Source organism: Furipterus horrens, unplaced genomic scaffold (genome assembly GCF_987537825.1).
Source record: "Furipterus horrens unplaced genomic scaffold, mFurHor1.1.pri manual_scaffold_2, whole genome shotgun sequence".
Taxonomy (NCBI): Eukaryota; Metazoa; Chordata; class Mammalia; order Chiroptera; family Furipteridae; genus Furipterus; species Furipterus horrens.
Genome location: NW_028327172.1, coordinates 33,189,668 through 33,211,356, shown reverse-complemented (window position 1 = coordinate 33,211,356; position 21,689 = coordinate 33,189,668). Strand labels below are relative to the sequence as shown.

The 21,689-nt window shown below is 34.3% G+C and overlaps 1 protein-coding gene across 1 annotated transcript in view; it reads right to left on the bottom strand.

Annotated features, from left to right (window-relative positions):
• PIK3C2A (phosphatidylinositol-4-phosphate 3-kinase catalytic subunit type 2 alpha) overlaps positions 1-21,689 on the bottom strand; it is a 91,557-nt gene that overhangs the window by 27,074 nt on the left and 42,794 nt on the right. Inside the window, exons 4-13 of the mRNA XM_090263562.1 lie at positions 19,117-19,274; positions 16,810-16,930; positions 15,978-16,089; positions 14,682-14,761; positions 14,487-14,550; positions 6,090-6,233; positions 4,773-4,821; positions 4,478-4,688; positions 3,057-3,179; positions 1,964-2,131 (exon numbers count right to left, since the gene is read on the bottom strand). Coding sequence (XP_090119688.1) covers positions 1,964-2,131; positions 3,057-3,179; positions 4,478-4,688; positions 4,773-4,821; positions 6,090-6,233; positions 14,487-14,550; positions 14,682-14,761; positions 15,978-16,089; positions 16,810-16,930; positions 19,117-19,274 — 1,230 coding nt within the window. The remainder of the gene's footprint in view (positions 1-1,963; positions 2,132-3,056; positions 3,180-4,477; positions 4,689-4,772; positions 4,822-6,089; positions 6,234-14,486; positions 14,551-14,681; positions 14,762-15,977; positions 16,090-16,809; positions 16,931-19,116; positions 19,275-21,689) is intronic.

The window sequence follows — 21,689 nt, the reverse complement described above, 5'->3', positions numbered from 1 at the left end:
CCACTTTTATCTCCTATATTTTCTGTAGTAAAGTAGTAGTTATATCTAGAGGCTTGATTTGATTTGGGTTTAATTTTCTGGCAAGAATACTTAATACTTTATGGGTGGTATGGTATACTACTTTCTATTGCATTATCTCTCTTTCTGTGATGTTAACATAATCAGTTCATTTAGGTGCTGTCAATCGCACCCATTAATGGTTTTAAGCAGGCATTGATAATCACTGCTTAAATCAACAGTTCTCAAACAAGAGTGATTTTGCCCCCAGCAGACATTTGGCAATGTCTGGAGACATTTTTGGTTTGTAACTGTGGTGTTACTGTCATCTAGTGGGCAGAAGCCAAGGATGCTGCCAGACATCCCACAATGCACAGGACAGTCGCCTACAATAATTACCTGGCCCAAAACACAACAGTGCCAAGTCTGAGAAACCCTGGCCTAAATCTAAGCTAACCTAAGTTATTTCAGTAGGAGTTGCAAAATTGTGATATGTCATCATTCTGTCTAGATCTAATAGCTGAAATTCTTCTACAAAAATCTTTCTTACACCGATTATTTGGTAACCCTAAGATACAACTGTAAAGGAAAGGCAAGTTAAATGCTTGATTCTGTTTACTTAAAAATGAGTTAAGAACTCATCTGTTATTGAGGCTGACTGAAATGCCTCTAAGTCATCTGGATTCCACAACAGTGACTTCATCAGGCTGTATTTAAGTTGCACAACTTAACATAAATTATTTTAAAAATAATTTCAAGACCAGGGTTTCTGATTACTATGCTATAGTACATTAACTGAACTAAATAATTCACACTTTGTTTCTCTATATGCATTAATGTAAAATCATCTTTCGTCTTAATATGAGTATTTTTTAAATGTAAGTACTAACATTACTAGACTGACTGCACTACTTGGCAAAGTCTCACTATTTTGACAGCAGAGCATTGGACACAAACTATTTAATTGTCTAACATCACCTTACTCTCTTGAATTTTGAAAGAATGTTAAGTCCTTTACCTAAAAAAAAATTCTACCACTTACTAAGTAGCTAAGTGCTGTAAGGCAAAGTCACTTAAGCTCTCTATAACAAGTAAGGAATAATAACCTTCACAGGGTTCTTGTGAGGAATATGAGGATGTACATACAGCACTCACACTAATACCTAGCACACAGTAAATGCTATGGGTTTATTACAGAGTAATATTATTATTAAACCCAATAGAGATACTTTAATATGCTAATGTGCATTACCATGCTCCAAAAATGTTACCATGTATTCTATGAAACATATCCCAAACTTAATTCAATTAATTTTCTATTTAGGGAGACTCTTGATGGTCTCATGGAACATATTATTACTAAAAACATAATTAAACTTGTCAACTGAAAGGTCAGATAGATTACTGGCTATTAAAAGACAAAAAGCTTGAAAGGAATTCCTTTATAAACTCTAAGGATCACTAAGTTTTTGTACCCATGTAGAACCTTTGGAGATTAAAGGCCAGCATCCCACAGCATTAAGAGTAGATCAATCAAGCAGTCAGGTGAGGAGAAGGGAATAATGTTCAGTTGCAGATTCCCTAAAACTTGAGAATTATGGGTTGTGGATAAGAAGAGGAAAAATGGAGTTGTTTTAGTAATATAAAGGGCACCTAAGAGACTATAAGTATTATGTAAATAAAATAGTGCTTGCATAAAATGACTGTTTTATAAGTGAACTGATTGCTGCTTTTCTCCTGAAACAGTGAGTGGCAAACAATCCTTTGAATACCCATACAGTTATGTCCAAACTACAGCAGAATAATTGGTTTCCTCTGACCTGTGTCTCAGAAATGACTTCCTTTTATCACACTGAAAAAAATTAAGGCAGCTCATTATCTCACATTCCCCACCCTGTTCTCTAGCCAATTTTGATGCTGTAAATGTGTCCATAGAAAATCATCATCACAACTCAGTAACACTTACCGTTTAAAATCAAAAAGAGGTAAAGAAACTTTGCCCAAAGCTTCTGGCCCCTTTCTCTGCTTATTAGAATCAGGAGAACTTCCACTGCTCTGATTTAATATCCCAAAAAGAGTAAGGTGAAGAAGTGACTCTAATGGCAACTGTGATATCTGGATGGGAAAAATGATTCTATGGGAGAAAAAATGTATTAATAGAAAAAACAAATTAGACCAAACATGAAGATTAACCCTTTAATGAAACTGACAGTCGTATTTTATTGAACCTATCAAAATAATCTTTAATCCTGAGTACCTTAAGTAGCAAGCTTGGCTAACAGGAACTGTAAAATATCTTAAGACTAATTTTATTAAAATTTCAAATATATAACATTTTTTTCTTCTAAAATTTGTTACTGCCTTTATTCAAGACCTGTAACGTTAATTTCTAGGCAAAATAATAGTAGTCATTTTTATTTCCTTTAGTAAAAACTAGGTAAATGTTTGAGTATTTCTGATGTGGAACATAAACATGTATATGTTTACCAATGTTTCTTTTTAGGACACACAGGTCAGTAGTGGTCACTCTGAGGAGCCATGAGATGGTTAAGTGTTGAAAAGAAAGTGACACTTCTTACCCTGTATGCATTTTGTAGTATATGATTACTTTCACAGACATGTTATTTTTGTAATTAAAAAAATAAAACAGGAAACCATTTAATAAATACAAAATAAAAAGTTCTGCAATAGCCTATCTGCCTAAACAATGAAAGCATTCCCTTACTGTAAAAACAGTATTTCAAAATACTAAACTAAGCAATGTTTAACATATCATTTTTCTAGAATTACACATAAATTTATATTTTTAACTTGACAAAGTCTAGGAACAATGGCATATTTATGCAATTTAACAACATGTAGATTTAAAAGAGAATTTTAGATTTTTAAAATCATAATTTCAGTCATTCTACAGAATCATATCTGGAAGAAATCTTAAGATGTCAGTAAGAATTTAATGGATTTTAATGGAAATTGTAATAAAAATAAAAACTAGGATGCATACATGAAAAAAAGTAAACAGCATACTGAAAAAATAAAAAGCCAGAAACTTCACTTACAGTTCATCCCATTTAATAAGATAGAAGAAATTCTTATAGGTGCCAACCTTCTTTGATTGAATAGGCTTAAAAAGATCCTTCCCATTGTGAGACAGGGAACATATCAAGTAGTATTTTTCATAACTGAGAAAGGAAAGAGTTTAATTTTTATTTGATAATACAATTTAGTTAACTAACACAAATATATGTCATTAGCCATCCTTCCTAGAAGTGACTATTATCTGAAATAATTGGGTCATCATTCATATGAACTTATAAAAAAAAATGTGAAATTTAACTATTACTAATTCTGTAAAATAGAGAAAAGCACAGCAAAGGAAATACTGAAGGAAACATGTATCTCTAGCTGCCAGTCTAAGGGGGCAAATGATACCAGCTGGAGAATTTACCTGAATTTTGTGCTCAGTTAGTTACTAGCTTTAGATTTTAGTTGAATGACACCACATAACTATTCATTTTTAGTTAAATTGTAGGAAGAAAGAGTACAAACATGACCATCCCTAGGTGCCATTTCCTTTGCTAGCTAAACCACTGAAATAGTTAGCATATAAATAGTGCATTGGTCTGACTTGCACCCAGTCTTTATTAGGAGGCCGCCCTCCAAGGGGACAGATGCCGTTATATTCTCATTAGACAGCAATAATTTAACTCCTAATTACGATAAACTGCCTTTGTTTACTACTGCTGAATCCCCAGTAGCACAAAGAACACAGACCACAGATGGTGCTCAGTAAATATTTCTTGAGTGAATTAATATACCACATTCAACTCATTGTTAATTTTTATATTTCATTTATTTTATATAAAGCTCAATTTAAGCATAATTTATGTTTGGTATCTTTTAAAGGGCATTATCTCATTTTACAGCATTAAGCTACTATAATGCTATTTATTTTAAAATAGTCAACTCAGACTTTTCAGTTTATATTACTCACTTACAAATAAGTTGAAGTTGGTAAACTTCATGTCACTAACAAAAAAAAATCAAAAAGGAAAATACCTGTAATAAAAATTGAAGAAGAAATCTGCTCTTGCACATTTGAAAGCCTAGCAATCAGTAAATTGTTGTACTAAAAGCGGGAAAAAATGGGCTAATGTCTAGTCCCATTACACTGTTTCAAATTACCCTGGTTCTAAAGGAAAGGCAAAAGAATAGCAGTCATAAATTGACTAATTTATTAATCAACACGTGCCCTTGTAAGTTTAAACATATTTTCCTGCCCTTTTTGCATGTAGTGGGAGCTAAAATTTTTACTGAAACAGCTTCAAAAATCTCTGTAATATTCATGAAAACCACAAAAGTATCTGGTGATTCTTTATCATCACTTAAATACCAAGATAACAGTGGATACTGACATTTTACAAGATTAGAATAACTTCTGGGTAAAGCTGTACTTATTTTATTTTGAAGAGCTACTTACTTTGATACCCAATTACTTGAAATTCCATGTGCAGCAAAAATAGTAAACTGGAGCTGTTCAGTTGTGGTCCATGCTTCCTTGATGTTCCTGTTATTTGGGACACAGTCTGCAGGACTCCTACCAGAATTTCCATGGAGTCTGAGAAGATCATAAATTGCTGCAGTTAATTGGTCCATGCTTACTTGAACAGGATTTTTAGGATTCAGTGAGCCTAGATGTAAAGAAATAGTTAACATAATTCTTTGAAAAAGCAACAATTATTGCTAAAATTTAAAGAACTTGAAGATGTACATACCCCTAGTCAAACTCTTGCTAGTGTCTCCCTCTCCAGACAATGAAGTCACCTGCACACACAAACAAATTAGTAAATAAATTTCCTCTGATGAAGATAAAAATGTTAACCTTTCATTTCAAAACTTTCCCAGGTGAAACCTCCCCAGAAGTGTCTGCCGAACTAATAAAACAATAAAAAGAGTTAAAAAAAACAAAATCAAACAAGTAAACAGATGACTTTAAGTATCAAGAAAATAATAATTCTGCACTTTTATTAACCAATGTCACACACACCCCAAAAAAGAAAACCATGGAGTAACTGAAAATTACTGCAAAATACACAAACTCAACAAAACCTGCCTCATTAAACTAAATTAAGATTTGAAACCCAAAGTGATAAATATGTTAACACAGTATTTTATTTTCCCTGAGTTGCTCTACTATTAATAGCCTTAAAAAAACTAGAACTCCATTACCATTTAGTGTCTCAAAACAGCTGTGAGCTCACCTCCTACTCTTTGATCCTTTATCCAGCTAATTAATACAATGAATAGAAACCTCAAACATTAGGACCATGGTCGTTTATTACCTCCAAGTGATTTCACATATATTTTTAAATTTTTATAAACAAGCATATAATAAGAAAAAAAGGAGAGACCCAAAGTTCTATATACTATATATGGACAGACTCTCTGCAAATAAATGGATTAAGCCTTCTCCAAGATATTTGTTGAGGGGCATACCATCAACACAACTTTAAATTTATCATGCTTGCAATCCACTTTCTCTCATTCTTCCAGTAAGAGCTATGACCATCCCTATGAACAGAATCAATTAAATACCCACGGCAATACCATGGGAAAAGCTTTTACTAAAAGCAATACTATGCTATCAAAAGAGGGCTCCTAACCTAGTCTCCACAGAGGTAGTAAGTCACTATTACTGATGCATTTGGGTCTTCTCAACAAGGAGGAGGTACAGTCCAAAACAGAACTTCCCCTATTGGTAGTCATGGACATTTCCATCCAGAGGGAGAAACAGTACCTAGTACCACCCAGGTCCTCCAAGCCAACCAACTCATTTATGCCTGAGTTCCTCCTCTATATACAAAAGGTTCACGGTTTGGCATGCACCTGTTCACCATCAACCCTCATAAAGCTTTTCCAGCCTCCTCTTAAGAATTCCCCACCTTACCAAGTAAGTCAATAAACTCAAGAGTAAAAGTCAAAGTTAAAATAACATTTTGTCCAGAAACAAAAATCTGCCAGTTTAAGTGGCAGATATTCATTTAAGTACGTAACTGCATGTAATGAAATGCTAATTGCTCAAAAATACTCACATCAGCACTTTTACTCCTTGGAAGATTAACTGCTCTCTTCAGCTTCTTTACTGATTCTGTAATCGCAGGAGTCTCTACACCATCTAAAGCACTACAGATTTTTCTTACAGCTTTAATAACTTGATCTACTGCTCGGTGCTGGTTCTTTAAAAATAAAAAAATAAACGTAAGTATTTGGAATTTAAAGGATCAATTTCAGGCATGAAGTCAGGAACTAGATATTTCAGATGTACCTAAGAACAGATGTCCTTTACTCTTTTGTGATGAAAAAGAAAAGAAACAAGATTGCATTTCAGTTACATGGTTTAATGTAGAAAAAAGCAGGCCTGGTAAATTTTCACTTTGCCTGACACAATTATTCATATGCCATTAATTTCATATTAAAATCAGAAATAACAGCAATAAATGACAAATTAATAAATCACTAAAAGAATAAAGTTATCTTTTTAATTCCCACACTAAAAACATCAACCTTCTCTCTCTTTTGCAAAAATCTTATATCAGAAACAAGTTCTTTAGAGGTTGGTAACATATTAACAACATTGGGCAACAATTACTAGAAGTGAGTCAACATTTAAACATCATTTGCATTTATACAACCATCATTTTTAAAGTTCTCTCTGATGAAAAAAAACTTCCTTGAGGACAATCCCCATGAACTATTCAACCACAGCTGATTTCACCATGACTCAAAAGTATACCCATACAAAGACATAATAAAATCATTTACCTTATGAAAATAATTTTAAAATACTTCTCCATTTCCCCATCATCATTTTAAAGTATGCATCTCATTAAGAAACATTCTTTCATAATGCATTAACCCATCAAACATTTATGCCAAACTTCCATGCCAAGTACTGTTAGAACGGGCTGAAACTCAGTACTGTACAATCCCTTAAAAATTTAAATTTTTCCACCGTTGAGGCTTGGCTACCATAAACTGAATGTTCCCTTCACCTTCATGCTTAAATGAAACCACCTCATTTTCTCAAATACCCAATTCCCTGCTCTCCTCAGAGTCTGAAGATCTATTGTCTAGCTTCCCATTTTTGCTTACTTATATTTCTGCTTAGTTTTACTCCTTCATCTTAGTGCAAAACCTTTCCAATTTGGAGGCTCAGGTCGTTTTTCCTATACTATTTTCCATCACTTTTATGTGCCAATTATCAAGTTACTGTGTATCAGTTTTAAATCCACCCTTCTTTACTCCACTTTACTAGACACTTCTCCTTTGCTAGCAGGCACAACGTTGGGATTTGTCAATAGAGGGCACAAAAGGGACACTCAAGGCAATGGCAGCATGAAGGTAGCTCTCGTCAGGGTTCAAGTCCTCCATTTTGTAATTCAGGGTGGGGCCCAGTGGTCCTCAAAGACCAGCACCAGCTGCATGTTCAGGCCATGCTCACCCATTCTTATAACTTTGTTCCTGTGATAGCCGTAAGTTTCAGCATGGAGTGGGAGGGAGAGTTCTCCACTGCTCCTCAGCCAGGAGCTGATAGCTGCTTTTTTGCACCTGTTACTTCTGGACCCCTTCAAGCAGTGGTGGCAAACTTTTTTTAAAGGCTGGACTGTCAATGTTTTAGGCTCTGTGGGGCACACAGTCGGTCACAATTTAACTCTGCTATTAAGGCATGAAAACTGGCATGGATTTCTGCCTTAGAATCCTCTTACATCTTTGTAGCAATTAACTACCTTTTACTAATTAATGATTCTTCAAATGTCCCTTTCAATTAACTAGCATTATAGTTTCTGTCTCCTGACTTGGTCCCTGACTGAGTGATCTGCCTTGCCACTGACATGTGGTCACTTTCCCCACTGCAGGTCACATTTTTGCTCTGGGTATTTGTCAGACTTTCTACCCTACATCCTGTTACATAAATGTCTATGTGGAAAACTCACAGTATCTTCAATCTCAAAACTCTACCCTATCAAAATCTCACCTACAGTATGATACTTTGATCACAATCTCCTTTGCTTCTAGCCCTCACACCCTCATTCTGACAAAACCTGTTCTTTGAGCTCAGAAACTTCTCTGCCTCTTCTACCAAGACAGCTGAGCACTTCTAACAAACCTCAAAACCATACAGATTCAACAGTCCCTACCTGCCACTTAACATTCCTCGTACCCGCTCTTGGTCAGCTCTCGTTCCCATTCCCCTTAGAATATGAAGCCAAACAATTATTCCTTGCCTCAAAACCCCTTCTGCAACCCTAACTTCATTTTAAAATAAATTAACATCTTATCTCTAGAAAACAAAGGTGAAGAGAAATTAAGACCTTTGCTACTTCCTGACCTCCCCCTCCCCTCACCCACACAACCTACAACAGGAGAAATTAAAACATATCCACACAGAGACTTATATATGAAAGTTTATAGCAGCATTATTTATAAGCAAAAACTGTAAACAGTCTAAATGGTATTATTTGTTAACTAGATAAACAAAAAGTGGTATATCCATACAATCAAAGTATTCAGCAATAAAAAAGGTACAAACTATGGCTACATCCTACAACTCATATACTACCACATGGACAAGCTTAAAATAATACAGTACGAGAAAGAAATCAGATATAAAGGATTACATGGGGTATGATCCCATTTACATGAAATCTCAATTAAAAGCAAATTATAGAGACAGGAACCACAACAGTAGTTGTCTGAGGCTGGGAACAGTAAATGACTGCAAAGTAGCACATGGGAACTTTTGGGAGTGATAAAAATGTTCTAAAAATGATTGTGGTAATAATTATACAACTCTATGTATTTACTAAAAGAATCACTGGATTGTACACATCCAATGGGTAAATTTTACATATATAAAATATACTTCAATAAAGCTATAAAAATACAGGGAATAAATATGATCAAGTCACTATTTTAGATAAGATGGTCAGTGAAGAGCTCTCTGATAAGACATTGTGAGCACAAGCCTTAATGAACTGAAAGAGAAGTCATGCAAGTATGTGGGGCAAGAGCACTAAAAGAGGGAAAAAAGGAAAAAGCAAAGGGTCCAGTTGGGGAGCATATCTACAGATCGCCCAGAACCAAGGAGGAAAGGGGGAGGAGGCCAGATCAGAGAGGCAGTGGGTCAGAATGTGTGGGGCCTTGAACTTTACTGAAACAGCAAACAAATTTGTGAGCAAAAGAGTGGCATAATTTACCATTTTAAAAGTGTTTCTAAATTGTATTAATCTTTTCAAGGAACCATCTTTTGGCTTTGTTTTTCTTTTATTTTACATTTGCTTTCTGTGCTTATTTTTTCATTTTTTTAAATAAATATTTTATTTTGTAAAAATTTTAATTTATAGAAAAATTGCAAAAACAGTAGAGTTCTTGTATAGCAAGGAAGCTAGTTTTAGTAACTTCTTACATATATCCATGATACATTTGTCAAAACTAAGACATTAACACTGGAACATTACTCTTAACTAAACTGCAGACTTGATCGAGATTTCACCAGTTTTCCCATTTCTTTTCTTTTCTTTTTCCAGTACACAATCTAAGATACCACACTGCATTTAGTGACTTATTTTTAAATGATCATTTTAGTTACCTGTGGAAGACAGACTATATAAAGACAAGGGTAGAAGCAGAGAGACCAATAAGGAACTATTGTAACTATAGTAACTCACTAGGACTGTAGCCTTGGTAGTGATAAAAAGTAGTCACACTCTCAATATTTTCAGGGCAGAGCAGACAGGAATTAGAGTCAATGTAGGATGTGAAAGATCCTTTTCTTGTGAAATCTAATGATTCTGAGGTTTTGGCCTGAGCAAATGGAAGAACAGAGTTGCCATTTTTTCAGAAAGGGAATTGTGACAAATAAATATGAAGAGTAGTATAAAAAATTTAGTTTTCAAAGTCTTAAATTTGAGATGTCAGGTAACAGATACCTGAATTTGTCATTGAGGGGAGAGTTTATGTCTGGAGATATAAATCTGAACCATGAGTGTATGCAGGGTATTTAAATACACGAGATTAAGTGAGATCACCGCGGCTGCGAATAGAGAGAGAAGAGAAGAGGTCCTAGACATGAGCCCAGATGCATTCTGATGTCAGGAGGTCAGGAAGACGAGGCGATCAGGAGGAAGCTACCAGTGACAGTGGGAACAGACACTGAAAGTGCTATCCCAGAGGCCACGTGAGTGTTTTAAGAAGGAAGAAACAATCAACCCTAGCAAACACTATGGAAAAACTGAGAAAAATAAAGAACTTATTAGTACAAACATGATCATACAGTCCTTCATGATCTTATTTAATAAGTGCAGTTTTAGGGAAGTGCTGAGATTGAAATCTTAACTGGAGGGTACATAAGAAAATGAGAACAGGAAGTGGGAGCAGCAAAAACATTAACTTTCAGAAGTTCTGCTGCAAGAATAAAGAAGTGGAGTGGCTGCTGCAGGGAAATGCAGACTTTTTTTATCCAACATGGGAATTAAACCCATAGCTCAGTCCTTGAACTCTCTCCACCTGCAGTGCTGATCTCATCCAGCCTTACGGCTGAGAAATATCACTTATATTCTGATGGCGCCCAAGTTTATCATCATCTGGCCCTCCCCCATTAAACTCCACATTCATATCCAACTGTCTACTCAACATCATTATTTGGATGAATAACAATCACATCAAACATTATGTCCAAAACTGAGTACCAGATCTTCCCCCGCAACCTGCTCTTCTTACAATTTTTCCATATCTCACTAAAAGGCAACTCTCCAAAGTTCCAAATGCTCAGTTAGAAAATCTTGGGGTTCCTTAACTTCTCTCTCTCATGTTCCACATCGAATCTGTCACTAAATCATCCTACATAAACTTGAAAATATATCACAGAATTCAACCCCTTCTCACCACTTCTACTGCAATCACCCTGGTCCAAGCCATCATCACCCCTCCTGTGGCTAGCAAACACCTTAATTGGTTTGTTTCCACTCTTGCCCCCTCCCTTCATTCTATTCCAGCTACAAAGACCTAGTGAACTTTAAATACTCCAAGCACACTCCTCTCCCAGATAACCAGGAACTTCTTCCTCTCCTTCAGTTCTTTAATCAAATTCATCTTCTCAATGAGGCAATCTCTGACTACCTTATTTTAAATTGCAACATTACTCTCCTCCTTTATTTTCCTCTATAGTACCTACCACCCGATATCACATATAATTTGCTAGTGTATTTTATTGTCCATCTCCTACAACTAGAATTTAAACTATGGGCAGGCATTACGATTTCTTTTGTTCACACTTGTGTCCTCAGCACTTACAACAGTGCCTCACAACGAGGAGATACTCAGTAAACACTTACTGAATAAATGAAGATATGTATGTGCTGATGAGAATGCATTAACAGCTAGAAATACAGAAGTTATCTCACATTATTTCTTCTCTTACAGCTCATTACCGATCAAAACCGTACCAATTTCATCTCCTAAGTATTGTTAACCAGTTCCCTCCTTTTTAACCTTCACCACAGCCATCATCTTTTACTTGGACTACTATACAAAAAACAACAACAACAACTTCCTAAGCAGTCTTCCTAAAACCAATCTTACCAACCAACCCTAACTCTAACTTCCAGAGTACAGCCAAAGTGATTTCAGAACTCAGGATTAACCATCTCACCCACCCCACCACTCCACTTCCCACTCTCAGCTAAAAATACTTTAAATGAAGAGAGCAGGGATGAACCAACATTTTCTGTAAAATGGCAAAGACTAAATAGCTTAGGCTTTGCAGGATACACAGTCTCATCTTAACTACTCAAATGCAAGCAAAGAAAATTATATAAACATATAGGTATGGCTGTGTTTTTTAAAAAGTTATTTATAAGAATAGAAAGTAGACTGGAAGTGCCCTTATATAAGTCAGGATGGCCATGACTTTCCCTCTGCTCTCTGCCACATGAGGGTACAACAAGAAGTCGAGATGTTCAGTCTGCAACTAGAACGAGGGCTCTCACAGGAACTTCACCTTGCTGGTACCCTGATCTCAGATTTTCAGTCTCCAGAACTGAACTTTATTTTAAGAACCTTTCAAAAAGAAAAAAACAAGTCATGAAGAAGAATGGGAATAACTAAAAGCCCTGAGTTTGTGTTGCTAGTTGCAACTGTGTTGATTATTATAAACCAACACCAATCATGTTTGGCATTAAAACAGAACCTGAGTTCTTTGACCTTGACATGGTGGTGCTCGGCTCTCCCCTGATATGACTATGGATAAGATGAAAGCAATTTCTTATAATATTCTTCATTGCAATATGCTGTACTGGAGAGAGGTTGCATCTAGGAACTATGTGGACCCATCTTCTACTTAAGTTTTTATGTGGCCTTAAGAGAACTTGCTTAGCATCTCTGAGCCTCAGATTCCTCAATTATAAAATGCAGTGAAAAACTATGTTGTAGACTATGGTGAAGAACTACAGTTATGCTGCTTAACAGATGCTTGATAAATAATAGCTATCAATATCATATGTTGTTACATTCAAGAGAAAAGGCACTTATATATTGTATGATACAATAACGTGATTCCATGTAATCTGTTTTGTGAGTTCTAATGGTAATTCGACATTAAAACTTGTATACAGATCAACAGCATATGAAGTAATAGGTATGGAACAAGATTTAAAAAATCTGATTACCATTATCATTGATATTTATTTTGATGATATTAGATGTATAATTGATCAGAGTCTAAATATGAAAGTTGAGAAATCTTTGAGGGCAAAGAATATATAAATCAAAGATGAACATTAAGCCCTGGCTGGTTTGGCTAAGTGGACTGAGTGCCGGCCTGCGAACCAAAGGGTTGCTGGTTCAATTCCCAGTCAGGGAGGTGCCTGGGTTGTGGGCCAGGTCCTCACTTAGGGACACGCAAGAGGCAACCATTCATTGATGTTTCTCAACCTCTCTTTTTCCCTCCCTTCCCCGCTCTCTAAAAAATAAATAAAACCTTTTTCTTTTTTAAAGAAAACCAAGTAGAAAGAAAAACTGAAGTTTAAAAAAGAAGATGAACATTCATTTTGTTTTATGTAACAAAGTGGCATTTAGTGCATCTTTGTGGCATAAAAATGTTAATGCAACCTCCAAAGTCGAAAATACATTATTAGCCCTAGCTGGTGTGGCTCAGTGGATTGAGTGCTGGCCCATGAACTGCAAGGTCGCCAGTTCGATTCCCAGTGAGGGTAAATAAATAAATAATTTTTTTAAAAAACAATATTGAATATGAAAAAAAAAGTGACCTGGAGGTATGTTCTCCCTCCTGAGTGCATATGCAACTTCTCCCTCCCCTTCTCCTTCCCCCTCAGGAGTGCTGCCTTCGACTTTCTCTCCTAAGTTCAAAGGGCCCGCCTTTTGCTTCTATAATTTGAAAAAGAAAAAAAAGTGAACAGGATATGACCCCCTGATCTAGAGGATAAAGTAAAACCCTTTAACATGCATCATAAGGTAACTTATGTCTGGCTATGTCCAGTGTCATCTCCTAATCTACACTTCACACTCTGTACTCTATTACGTAAGTGCTCATACTTCCAACACATGCACCACACCGGCGTGTTTCTGTTCACGTGCCCTTCCGAACTGCCTTCTCCTAGCTAACTCATACTGCTTAAGACGTCACTCAGGCAACATCCCTGTTTAGAAGGCTTTCTTTAATCCTTAAATTGAGAGAAGTGTCCTCTGATCTCCCAAACAATCTCAACGCATAACCTATTTTACATTTAATACTGAAATGTTGTTTAAATCCCCCATCGCAGTTTTAAATTCCTGGTAGGATAAGGACTAGATCATTCATTTTCATAACTCCAATAACTAGCACATAGTAAGCACGCGACAAATGTTTTTGAGACTGAAGTTTCTTAGTAATAAAGCTGAAGTGAGAGTAGGCATGTTGACTCAGCATTATTGATAACCTCTGTTAATAAGGTGGGTCAGAAAACAAGTCATCAAAAATCAACACCAAGAATATAGTTTAACAAACAAATGAGCAAAACTGAACCAGAGGCATGGAAACAAGGAACAGAGTAACAGTTACCAGGGGGGAGGTGGGGAGGGAGAGAAGGGGGTAAGTTAGGGAAGGGTTTAGTAAAGGAACTAGTATAAATAACCCATGGACATGGACAATGAGGTGAGAACTGACTGTGGGAGAAGGGGTGCGCTGGGGGTGGGGGGAGCAATGGGGGGAAAAGTGGGACAACTGTAATAGAAAGACAATAAATAAGTCAAAAATTAAGAAAAAATTGTTAGTGAGATGGGAGGTTCAAAATAAAGGAGATACAAACTTAAAAAAAAAAAAAAGGAATATAGTTTAAATAGTCCATCAATATTTTATCCAACGCCAACACTATTTAAGAGAATAGAGACTAGAATATTTAAGTCATCGTGATAAAATGTGAATTAAGACTTACTTCAACTTGAAAAGCCAGCTCTACTTGGTTGTGATAAGAATCTAGAAGTTCTTCAATAGGGTGCCTGAAATAAAGAACAGTTCATTATTGTGGCTAAAGGATACTATATAGAAAAATGATTATTTACCAAAATAAATGTATTCACACCCAAAAGTAAAGTATGAAAACCTGCAATTAATGCTTTAGATGCCACACCTTGTCATGACTTCTTTATAAGGTTTTTCTATTTGATGCAGGTGTTTGTTTAAATCCACAGGTGTTTCATCATCTTCTGCCTAAACAAACAACATATACACAAATGTTTATCAAAAAAATCAGATCTATTCTTTGGTCTTTCTATTGCCAAATTAAATACGGTTAAGTGTGTGGTAAATTCTTGAAACTAAAGTGATTTTTCAGAACAGAGGCTAAAATATTATCAGAATTATAAATATTACTTATAATTCACTCTAAAAAAGTGAATTAATATCCTAAAATTTTTTATTTGAATGGAAAAACAAAATGCATTTAAGTCTAGTTTCTGATATATAAATAGCTCCCAAAGCAAAAACTACTTCTGTTCTATATAGAGAGACTGGGAAGCTAAAAATACTTTTAAAGATGGCTGACAGCCAAATGAAAGTGGGTTGGGAACCAGATGGGGAAGAAATCATTTGAATTTTGGCATTTCTTTCCTTAATGGAAATCAAGTTTTCCTCCACCTTATCCCCAATAAATGAGGCATTAGTCTTTCCCACCATAATAAATCTTTATTATACAAACATACTCAAGAATATCATACTTAGAAATGAAAAGTTACTAATGATTGCTAAAATATACTGAATTTTGTGAAACAGTTTCCATTCAATTGAAATAGATGCTACCTAACATAGCAGCAAAACCTAAGAAAACAAAAAAAGAGAGAGAAAGAAGAAATGACTGCTATTTTCCCACCCAAAATTCTACCAAGTGAAGAATAGTTTTCTTTAGGATTAAAATTTAAGTGTATATACAGTAATAAAATGGACTTATTCCTGCATGCTATTTTGCTTTAAACTCAAAAAAAAGAAGAAGACTGTACTTTTAAAACACAAAATTAGTTTTCATTTGGTGAAAAATAATGTATTTTTCTCAGTTTGGTACAAAGGTCAATGCGAATCTTTTTTCCCCAAAAAACTGTATTAATATTCAAAACCTTTCCTTCTTCCTCATTTCTCCTTGATTAGAACCTGACATTTTCATTCTTGTGTAAAACTATTACAAATCCCCAATTTTTAATTCCTCCACTTGGGTTTTCAAATAGGTCTCCAGCTCTGAGTAGTACGCTTCCTAAACCTCCATGATTAAAAAAATCTCCCTGCATCTGGTAAAAAAGACTCCTGTTGAGATAAAGAGTTTATCATTTCCAGTCCAACCCAGAAATCTTGAAGAATATACAAACTGCCAATCAGCTTATTAGCAGAATTATTCAGATTTAACCAAATGCAATTCAGTTATAAGGTAAACACTTACTGTTCGGGCCAGACTTTGACACATTGCGCTTAAAGGCAAAAGTTGCAGTTTAATATCTGTGTCCCATTTTCGACAGTTTTGAATATGTTCATGACTTCCAAGGCAATGATTACTGTTAAAATATGTTAATTATTCATCAATGTTATTTTCTTCAACATAGAAATTATAGAGAGTAAAATATAAATTGAATCTGCATCAGAACATGAAGAGAATGGTAAAATACAAAGATAGTTTATTTTTTTTTAAACCAAATTGAGCATTTAAGTAGAGACTAATTCTACATGAGAAGAGTCAAAGCAAAGAAGAGAGAAGATGAAAAAGAAATTTTTAAAAATAGGGACAGGGCATTTTTAGTAGCCTGAGAAAATGAAATCTGTAATATAACTAGAATAAATGCCAAATGAAATAATTATCTGGTTCAGAAAAGATCATATGATGATTATGTCAGGTAAATAAAACGAAATCACAGTTGACCACTGTGTATAAAGTGCATGCACAAAAGGAAAATTGAATGCTATAATGATGTCACTATTACCCTTTGCAGAAAGAAAAAAAACCTTTGTTTATTTATCAACAAATTGCCCACCATTCTTCCCATCTGAGACTATAAGTCTTTTAAGATAAATATTAATACCGTGTCTTAATTATCTCTGAATCCCTCCACTGTCTGACAAATGATTTCTTAGCGGATAACCCAACACAAGTTTACTGACACAATGAATCAATTCAATAGGATCCAATGTATTTTTCAAATTGAACTTGAAACTTCTAATTCAAGCTGTTAAAAATGAAATTTTCAAAGATGTTGCTCAGTAGTTAAATGAATACTTACTTCTGCAGCACTTCCTCTTGACCACAAACTTTCAAAACATAGCTGCCAACATCTATTTCATTCAAGTCATCATGCACCCAGCAAAGGGCTTGCATTATAACGATTTCTACAGTAGAACTCACTGTAAAAGAGTTAGTCATCATTTTCACTTTGCTCATTTAACTCTAAGTATACATTTATTCAAATTATGTTTCATATACCCAAATAGCATTATACAATAAAAATATAGTGAAGGTCACATGTATAATCAAAAAGATTTCTAGTAGCCACAATGAAAAAAGTAAAAAGAAACAGGTTGAAGCTACTTTAATGTTTTACTTAACCTAGTATATCTAAATATAATCAGGATTTTAAAATTACTTGTTATTTTACATTCTCTTCAAACTAAGTTTTTGAAACCAGTGTGTATTTTATACTTATATCACATCTCAATCTGTAATAGTCACATTTCAAGTGGTTGCTGTATTAGGGTAGATCTAAACTATAAAAGCCACCTCCCTATTAACAGATACTTCAAAAAAGGATGACATTTAGCAGTATCTAGCAAACAATGACTTAAACCACATCAGAAGGAAAAAGAATCACCATTTTAAATGTCTGACATTTGCTTGATATATTCCTCAATAAGGAATAAAAATCCATCAAGTAGGAAGTATTATTCAATGGTCATTCTTGACAATAGCTGGATACTAAGATTACAGCATATTAAAAACTAAGGTAATCTTTAAAGTAACCTATTTCTATACTTCAAGCTGTAAATTCAATTTAGAAGACAATGATTACATTCAAACTTCATGAAAATCAAAAGCCTGGCAGAAAAGGCCATAAAACCTCTATCTAATTAAATGGCTACATTTCTGAATAGTCAAATGAATGATAACATTTATCATTTGAACATACAAAGCATTTGTACCATGTGGTTACAACATTTCTTAACAGAGATGTACATTATACTTGTGCACATTTATGAAGAACCAAAAAACAGGCATTTGAAGTATTTTAAGCAACTACAGCAAGTCAAAATTTGACACAAATTAAAACATTTGCTATCAATGTGTAAGCACTGATACTCATGCTTATTTCAATCAAGAGGCCTATTCTCTTTTTTCAATTTTAGTATTAATTCTTACAGCATATTTAGAGTGAAACAATACTTCAAAACAAAATATGAGGTATATTTTAAAAGAGTAATTTTTCCTTTAGAAACTAAAAGGACTTTATAGATGGCTAACATTTTTGTTTCAGATAATATTTTTTCAAAGGCCTTGAAAAGTCCAAAGCTACAAAGAAAATATCCAAATATTGGACATATTCCTAGTCATAACCATTAAAGAAAAAAATGGCAAAATTTTTAGGCCAAAGTACTGTAGACTATAGGATCTTATTTCACTGTTAGAATCTCATAAAATAATACAAATTGTGAAAAGCAATAATCTATGAACGAAAATAAGAGTAGTTTTTAAAACTATAACAAAAAATTCCTACAGACTTGAGAATACAGATCTAGAAAGGATACACACATCAAGTTTCGAAGGAAGACGCAGAAGCAAAGGAGAAATAGCTTCTCTTAAGAGGAGCGATTTTCAACTGGTGTTCCACAAGCATTTTAAAACATGCACTACCTGACTGTTTAGTCAGGGGCACTGACCTCTTTTCCCTTAAGACTGTCAAATTAAAAAACAACAACAGCCAACACAACAGTAGCCATTTGGTATGAATGAATCAAAATTATACCTTTTGGGGGGGTCAGATCAGCAAAATATATATATTTTTTGGTGTGCTGCAGAATTTTAGTAATTAGTTTATGTGTGCCATGAGATGAAAAAATTTGAAGATCGTTGCTTTAGAGTAGCTTAGCAAGATAACTGGAATTTCAGTTTTCACTGACAGCTTTTTATAAACAAGCATTCATCTTGCCATTGAACAAAAAAAGAAAAGAAAAGAAAGAACTGGGCTTTCTATTTAATTAGCAATCTATTTATTAGACTTTTTATTTAATGCTTTGAGGCCTTGGACAAGAGCCACTGATTAACCAAAATTACTCAGCATTCTTCAGAGAAATATGTACAGTAGTTAAAGGTAAAATGTTTTCCCACTGATACTAACCAGGAAAGTATCCAAGTGAAATGCCAAGTTTTTGAAGAAGATAACTAATGAATGTTAAGTATTTAGCCACACTCACACACACATTTTTAAAAGAATACTAATAACAGAGTCAGTTTGTTAAGAGAATAATAATTGTTAACATTTTAAACATTTCCTCTCTAACCAGAGCAAAACAGGATGGTTGGGGAACTACAAACCTACCATCACACGTAAAAGTAACTGGTAGCTGAAATCCTTCTATTTCAATGGAGACCTTCACGCTAGCATTTTCTCCACATATGTTTCTTTGCACTGTGACAGGACTCAACAAATAGCCTGGATTTGTGTGGTGATTGGTATATGGAAAATTGGTCTTCAATCTGTTCACAAGAAAGAAGAAATTAAATTCGTTTTTTTTTTTAACTGCATTTATTTGAGCCCTGAAATAGGTTTTGTATGCTTATAGCCATTCAATTCTGTGCCTTTGTTTAATTCTAGAGCAGCTCATGAAAACTGCAAATGGACCCCTGCCAAAACTCCAAATACCAGCATTTGCCTTTTAAATAAAAGGAATCCAAGGGAAGAGATTAAGTACTGCCAGGAGATCTTTGTAGCATCATCAACAATAACCAAGCACACACTGTACATATGGTATTAAATGAGGTGCTCTGCTTCAGATTCTTTTGCTACACAGTATAATTACATAAAATGCCATATTTTTAATGAATTGCTGATAATATGGGCTATGTAGCCCTAAATTGTAACTGCCAGAGGAATAAAAAATTTGTTGTCTTTTCAAAATCTTTTTTCTAAGGTTCTTTTTCCTACACATTGTTTCTGGTTGTTAGACAATGATTAAAGAAAAAAAGAAAACATAGAAAATGGTATTTTACAGTGCTATGAAGTCTTTATTCCCTCAAAGTGATTTCTAAAACTTAGGGAATGGCAAGAATTGCCTGTGAAAGTGCTCATAGTGTTCACAGATATTCAGAGGAGCATTATAGTTTAAATTTAAATACATGAGCATGGTGTATGGCTTATCTCCAGACAGTACTTTATTATCAAAAGACAAAGGAAGATTTGATCCCTTCTTTAAACTTATGAGTCTCTTATAACTTTTCTCCTGGAAGTTAGAAGTTCCAATCTTCTCATCTGTTCTTCACAGGGCTACAATGAAATGAATACTGGAAGTACCATTCATTTGCTTCTGTAGAGATTAAAATAATCAAGTCACAGGAATAGAATAAAACTGTTTGAGACGACAGAAAGAAAGGATCTGTAACAGTTTGTACATAGCCTCTAGAACCAGACTACTTGAGTTTAAATCCTGATTTTACAACTTCCTAGCTGTGTGTCCTTAGGCAAGTCATTGAATCTCCTTTTTTCCTTATGTTTCCAGTCTATAAACAGAGGATTATACTACTACTAACCTCACAGGGTTGTTGTGAGCACTATGTGAATTAAGAAATTAAAGCCTTCAGAACACAGCCTACCTAGTACATGGTAAGCACTATAAGCATCTTGTCAAATAAATGAAAAAGTGAATGAATAAATCTGGTTTCTGCACTATGATTGTTAAGTGCCACCACAAAGGCTCTGCCATTAAAGAGAAATGTAATTGGAAAAAAGGTAACATAAGTAATAAAATTAAATTCATATTGTAAATTCACCCTTAGATACAGACACATTATCTTCAGATTTGCTGTCAGGCCTACCATTCTGACAACACAATGACATCTTCATAGGACCTAACCCAAGATTCTTATCGTTTTTCACATACTTGGTATTTTCTTGCTTTCTACAGTATGAAATAGATACAGCAAATCATATAATTAACTAATATAATAAAGTTGTACAGAATTTTGTCTACAGCTAAGCAAGCTTTCAATTTTCAGAAATCTTTATGGATGATGAAAGGGAAATCAGAAATTCCTGATGATGGCTCAGAAAACAAGAATTTATTAGACAAAAAATCCAGTGATAAAAGTTGCATTCAATGAACTTGACTTTGGGGGGAAAAAACCCTTCATTTCCTTTTCTGAAAATAAGTCCTTTCTTTTACACAACAATGTGAATGTACTTAATGTCACAGAACTGTATGTGTAAAAATGGTTAAAATAGTAAATGTTCTGTTATATACACTTTATCACAATAAAACCAGTTTTCTTTTGTTTTTAATGAGTTATTTTCCTCTCTGCAATATACCATGAAAGATAGTCCACCCCTGGCCTGGTAGCTCAATTGGTTAGCGCGTCATCCCAATAAACCAACGTTGAGGGTTCAATCTCCCGTCAGGGCACATACAAGAAGCAACCAGTGAATGCATAAATAAATGGAACAGCAAATCGATTTTTCTCTCTTAAATCAATAAATAAAATTTTTAAGTTTAAAAAAAAAAAAGATAGTCCAGAAAAATACAGTAATTTTTTTCTTTTTTTATTGAATTTATTTGGGTGACACTGATTAATACAATTATGTAGGTTTCAGGGGTACAATTCTATAATATATCATCTGTATATTATATTGTGTGTTTATCACCCTAAGCCAAGTCTTTCATCACCATTTACCCCCTACAATAATTTCCTTTGCTTTTCTATAAAACTGAAAACTTCTTATATTCTTACGGTTTTGTTTGTTTTACAAAAACTGGAAAAAACACTGAGATTGTTATAGGTACCTCAAAGTTGGGCATTTCTGTTTTGTTTCTAAATAAATATATGAAATCAGATTAAATGAGTAAATTGAAAATTGCTGAGTAAATTATTCATTTTCAATATAATAGACCATGTAAGATA